The sequence below is a fragment of the Typopeltis vanoorti genome, chromosome 18, assembly GCF_054136105.1.
Source record: "Typopeltis vanoorti isolate ZY-2024b chromosome 18, IOZ_Tvanoo_1.0, whole genome shotgun sequence".
Classification (NCBI taxonomy): domain Eukaryota; kingdom Metazoa; phylum Arthropoda; class Arachnida; order Uropygi; family Thelyphonidae; genus Typopeltis; species Typopeltis vanoorti.
In genome coordinates, this window is record NC_143566.1 from 92,644,861 (window position 1) to 92,651,618 (window position 6,758).

Consider the following 6,758-nt stretch of genomic DNA (forward strand, 5'->3'; position numbering starts at 1 on the left):
GATAAGGCTTTGTGTGTTTACTGGCGGGGAATTTTCAAGCAGCAAAGTGTTTCCCTATTACATTCTAAATGTGTTCTATTGGGTTGGGATCTGGGGACGGGATGTTGATCGAATCTAGATGCTAGCCACTAGATTCGATTGAATGCTACCACGTGACCCTTTTGTTCGAGATTCGAAAATTTCAAAGCGTACCAGCTTTCAACCCAAAATTGTCAGTTATACAAAATGCTACAAGTTGATCTGTCTGAATTTGCAAGTTATAATCTTCAGAAAGTGTTCGTCCTTAGGATTTGGAAACCAGTCTATAATAACAATTGTGAATAATAGTTAGCGTGGACCTCCTGCTGGAAGTCGTCAAACTCCACGGAGATATTTAGATACTAAAAACTAGATATTGGAAGACTTTAACAAAGAAATGGGAGTATGAGGAGTACGTTTTTTGCATTGCAGGTGTTGGAGATCATTCGCTATGCAAAATGAGGCCACCCCAGTTGCTTCCAGAGAGCGTAGTGCATGCAATACAGTGAATAAATTTAGATTATGATAGCACAGGTATTGTAATATTTAAGGTGAACTATCTGTGATATTTTTTGTCTCTGATGTATGTTAATAATAACGTTTTTCTTTATGAGTGGTAATTTCTAATACTTTTAGAAAAAACACTTTTATGAAAATTGAGTAATTAAATTTTATTGTGATGTGTAAAATTTTGAAATATCAACACTAATTTAAAAATATTTTTCAAGAGTAGATTCTATTGTTTATAAAATAATAATTTGAATATTTAATATTTATTTTTCTCAATTTTAGAGGCTTCAAGGTTTAAATTTCCAGGATCATTCTCCTGGGTATGTTCTCTAGATGGTAATATGGTAATATCTTGACACTGTTTTTCCCACAAGAGTCAGCAAGCTAACTCCTACTCTTCCTCACTTAACAAAGTTAGTACCACCTAGTACTTTATTATTTTTTTTTCACATAGCTGGAACTGGATGGTTTCAAGATCAACAGAGTCAAGTTTTGTCTTCCTTAAAAAATTCTGCCTCTATGTTTCATTCTAGATAGCAGTCTCCAAGAGAAGATCATTCACCGTGGGAGTTCTCATGATCACACACAGCTCATCATATCTTGAACTAAACGTTCGGCTAATGCATTCCAATCACCTACAACTCTCCATGCAAAAAATCCGCTCTTTATCCCCTTGCTGACACTCTCCTTCTATAGCTTTCAGGGATAGTCTCTTGTTCTCTCCCTGTCTCCAGCCATTCTATGAAAAATCTTATCCACATTAATCTGAAATTTACTCCTTATCAACATATGTCTTCATCATGTTCCCCCACTTCCTTCCATTCACTAGGCTCTGCAGTTTACATTCTCTCAATCTCATCTCGTACTCCACATTTCCAGAGACCAGAAACCGATTTAGTCAATCATCTTTGAACCTTCTCAAACTTTTGAAACTAGAAGACGAAATCTGTGCACAATAATCCATTTTTGACCTGATCAAACCTTTGTACAATGGAATTATGACATCCTTACATCTACATGTCAGTGTTCATCACATTATTCCCATAATATGCTGTATTGTCCTCACAACAAAATGTCCACAACATTGCAAGTCTTTATTCACCATCGCCCCCAGACCTTTCATTCCCTTCACCTCCTCTAAGATATCTCTGCCAATCCTATACTCTGCATCCCATCTTTGCATCCTGAATTTTAAAACCTTACACTGTGCTATGTTAAACTGAGATTCCTACATATTCACCCATACAGACAGACTATTCAAGTCCTCATGCAAGGTTACAAACCTATACTGCCCATTAAATAGAATTCTACTGCTGTCAACCCAGGTCTGAATCCTTGTCCTCACTAGTTTCTTCAACACCTTGACCTCAACTCTAGACAAGCATATGGCCTATTATTTAAAGACCGTCTTATCATCTCCTTTATAAAGCGGAACAAATTTGTCCTCTTCCCACTACTTTGGAACTTGGGCCAATCTAAGACTCATGTTAAAAAGATGTCTATGCCAGGGGCGACTCGTGTATAGGCGCTGCGGAACTGCAGTACCCCCAGTTTTTATTGATTTACATATATTTATTAATTTATTTATATTTGCTTGCAATATTTATTTTTATCATCAACAATCCTATACAATTCTATAAAAAATTAACAAAAATTTATTTTATAGCACTTAGGAGGACGAAGGACGCTAGCAGCACTGTATTTACCACAGTGTCATATTGCTACGTGCGCAAGCATATGCACGTCATAGTGAGATGCGAGCAATTAGCGTAATGCAGCGCTGTCCGTCGCGCGGTAACAAGCAGTTGACGATTTAAGTACTGATCACAACTCCATCATTTTGCAACTGGGCGCCATACAAGATCTAACAGAAAACGCCACCACCTTTATAAACTTGAAACAACTACCCTCAGCTTTCCAGGATAACATTGGCCCAGTTCCACATATAACATCCACTGAAGATATAGAAAAGGCAGTGAAAACCTTTGAAAAGCAAATACTAACATCAATATCACAGATAACAAATATAACCAAGTGTGCACCACAAATAAACTCCCAGAGGACATAAAACATTCTTATCCGTGAGAAAAACAAATTAAGAAGACAATACTACAGAACAATGGATCCCGCAGATAAGCAGGCAGTTAACAGAGCAACAAACCAGGTTCGGTATGCTCTAAAGGACCACCGAAACCAACTTTGGAATAAAAAAATACATCACCTAAACACAGAGGATCAGTCACTGTGGAGAATGATCAGATCAATTCGTTCGAAGAGTTACACACTTCCTCCAAATCAAGGTGAATATAGAATCGCCTACAATGATGAGGAAAAAGCAAAAGCATTTGCAGACATCTTAGAACGACAATGCAGCCCCAAAATATAGATATAAACTTCATAAGAAAAATCCACACACAAGTGCGTGAAATTACTCAAAACACCTCATCCCAATCCAACAACAAACCCGTGTCACCAACAGAAATATATGACATCATAAGAAAAAAAAAAAAAAAAGGCTCCGGGTCCGGATGGAATAACGAACAAGGCGCTCACATTACTCCCCAGTGAAGGGTTTATGCATCTTGTAGCCATCACCATCTTTGGGCTAAATTATTTTACAGAGCGATGGAAGTTTACGGATGTCTTCCTAATTCCAAAAGCTGGGAAAAATACACAATTTCCTCAGAATTATAGACCGATCAGCCTCCTATCACGTGTAGGCAAGATAGCCGAACGCGCTATACTCACACGGATTCAAAAGGCAACAGATAACAACCACGTGATACAAGACGAGCAATTCGGCTTTGGGAAATATCGCTCCACAATGCTTCAAATTTACAGAGTCGTTGAATACATCACAAAAGGATTCGAATGGCACCAACATTCTGGCGCAATCTTCCTGGACATAACACAAGCATTTGATTGAATATGGCATTATGGTCTAATTTGTAAACTACACCAAGTTGGAATCCCATTACCACTAGTTCTACTTGTCAAATCATATCTGAATAACAGAAAATGTAAAATAAAACTCAATGGAATCAGATCCACAGAGAGCTGGAGTTCCCTGAGGCTCTCTGCTGTCTCCCCTACTCTTCTCAATATACATAGCGGATCTTCCCAAGTTGTCCCCATTCATCACCGCTCTCTATGCCGATGACACAATTATCATAGCCAGATCCCTCCGTCTACATCTAGCCTCAATCAAGCTACAGAGAGCAGTCCATGAATTAGAGAACTTATAAAAAATGGCGTATCGCAATCAACCCAGGAAAAAGCTCCGCAGTACTTTTCACCAGACGTAAAGCAGAACCGAACACAATCATACAAATGTTTGGAATAGTCATCCCTTGGCACAACTCTACCAAGTATCCAGGAGTTCATCTGGATAAGCGCCTAAATTTCAAGACGCACATAAATAGTGTCTCCACCAAAGCAAGTCAGACTATTGCACAGCTACATCCACTGCTGAATAGGAACAGCTTCCTAAACATAAACAACAAAATTCTCCTGTACAAATCAGTGATAAGACCTCAGATAACTTATGCCTCACTAACTTGTGGACACACGTCTAAACAGAACATCCACAGATTGCAAATGATCCAGAACAAATGCCTAAGAATGGCATTTAATGCCCCTTGGTTCATCAGAAACCTACAATTACATCAAGAAGCCAAAGTTCCAGATATCAAGACCTACATGATAGGCATTTCAAAAAAATTCTTCAAAATCACAGATAATCACAGAAATCAACTAATTCGACAGGCAGCGGATTAAAAACTCTCAGATCGTTTCAAATATAAAAAAACAAAATCCGCCATCGCAAGAGAAAACTAATACGGCTTACAATGCGCGGGTAAATTACCCACAATAATCCCCTCACACAAACTAAAATCAGATGAAGAGTCAAGGACTCGGTCCATCTCCCAAAGAAGTTCCAAGTTCCACAGTCCATTGCGCAGTTCCACTGTTGTTTATATCCAGTTTGCGCAAGTAGTAGAGTGTTCGTATTGCTTATCGTGTTTACTCTGTCTCTTTAAATATTTGAACATTACAATTAAAGGAATGAATTTTATTTTAAAGTAATTTTGAATTATACTAAACTGTATAATTTTATCGATAATAAACAATATTTTTTCATGTTTAATTTTTATCATAATTTTGATATTTTATCCAAACACGTATACACTGTAAGTACAGTGTATACGTGTTTACACTGTACTTACATACACACGCAATATTTCGAAAGTTGCAGCACCCCCACGATTTCACGTCACGAGCCGCCACTGGTTTATGCTATTGTTAACTCCCATGAACATTCCCTCAAGACAAGTGGTGACATATGAGCACTTTCCACGGCCTTATTAACATGAGGTGTACCCAATTCCTCACATAACTTCTGCTCACTCAATATCAGTGGTTCTTCCCCCCATTCCCACTGCTCTCAAGTTCTGTATTATGTTACAGTCACAAGAATGGAATATCTTAATGAAGATTTAACATGTCTACTATAGCTTTCTCACTGTTCATCATCCTCCCATAATCGTTCTTCCTTCTGCTGGCCAAATACCAAAAAAACTCCCTACGATTTCTTTTAGCCTCATTTGCTAACTGCTGCTCATAGTGCAATTTTGCTAGCTTTACCAAGTGATTTACCTTCCTTGCTTGCTCTTTGTACTGCTCATTAAACTGACTATTGCCATTCATTTTTGTGCTGCCTCCACAATTCCTTTTTTTCTTCAAAATTGCGTACTTCACTTCTTCATTCATTATCTTAAACCTACCTTATTTAATCTTCAGACCATTGGAATACACGCAGTCACTGCCTGTGCTAGATAATTCCTGAGTAGAGACCAAGCAGCAGTAAACTGCAGCACATAGGGATTGATATAAAGTTGGTGAAGTGGATAAGAGAGTGGTTGATGAAAAGATATCAGAGAATAGTTTATTCAGTAGTCCAATAAAACTGTGATTAATGGCATGCCACAAGGCTCTCTTCTTGGGCCACTACTATTTAATCTGTTCATTAGTGATATAGGAAAGGATCTGAGAGGAATTGTTCATTTATTTGCAGGTGATGCAAATTTGGGTAGAACAATAGTGAATGCACATGATGTCAAAATTTTGCAGAATGATTTGTATAGACTGGCAGTCTGGGCAAAGAAGAATGGATGTCAGTTTAATGTGGCAAAGTATTTTGGGGTGAAAAGATTACCAGCTGTATACTACATTGATGGAACTGTACTCCAGGAAATTGAAGATGCCAGAGATTTGGGAGTATTGGTGGATAGGGAGTTGAAGTTGAGAGGACGCATAGCAAAAGTGGCTAAAGCAGCTTATCGTATTACTTGGTTACTAAAGAATACTTTGACGAGCAAGACAAGTAGGTTATTATTCCTCTTTACTAAGATTTGATTAAACTCCATCTTGACCACTGAATGCAGATCTGGTCACCTGGGTTTGTTGGTAATGAGAAGAGGTGAGTGACCAAGATGGCAGCAGGTCTATGGAATGAACCTTACGAAAACAGGTTGAAGATTTGTGATAGTCAAAGATTGGACAGAACATTGGATAGTCAAAGATTGGACTCCATGGAATAGCCTGTAATAATAATAATAGATAATGAAGGGCAGACTATGGCAAATAGTGGGCCTTCCATTAGTCTGGTTATATCATCAGAGTATATGTTTGTGAATAGAGTGTCTAATTTTCTCCCAGCTGGTGAGAGTAATCATGAAGTGAACACCTGGATTATAACCAGTCATATGACAACTTCTGTAAAGAAGGGATCTACACCCTCTGTCCAAAAAGAAACCGAACTTTTCGAAAATAGAAGAAACTAGTGGCACCACTTGTATCTTTCTGTTGTCGAAAGCGGCAACCTTCGTTAGTGTTGTGTCAACTGTTTATGATATTTGTTTCATTAGAAGCCGAGTTATAGTGGCAAGAGCAACAGTGTGTTTTCACGAACGGTCGGTCATCACGATATTCATGCCGTACGCGACGAATTCTCACTATCAATCGCTTCAAAACTTCGAGATAAAACTCACCATTGACACTTTGGTCAGACGGAACGAATTCTTTGTGTTCTACGATTCCAAGCGAATCGTAGAAACAAATCAGCATTGTCTTTACTTTTGACTTCTCCAAGCGACTTTTTTTCGGATGTCCCTCTTCTGGTGGTCTTCACTCAGCACTCTGTTTCAGGCTCAGTGGCGCACCCAGAGGGG

At 38.5% G+C, this 6,758-nt stretch overlaps 1 protein-coding gene across 1 annotated transcript in view; it reads right to left on the bottom strand.

The window, feature by feature from the left end:
* LOC150096936 (uncharacterized) overlaps nucleotides 1–5,235 on the bottom strand; it is a 198,119-nt gene extending 192,884 nt beyond the window's left edge. Inside the window, exon 1 of the mRNA XM_090408096.1 lies at nucleotides 5,185–5,235. Coding sequence (XP_090264222.1) covers nucleotides 5,185–5,235 — 51 coding nt within the window. The remainder of the gene's footprint in view (nucleotides 1–5,184) is intronic.
* Nucleotides 5,236–6,758: the final 1,523 nt, after the last annotated feature.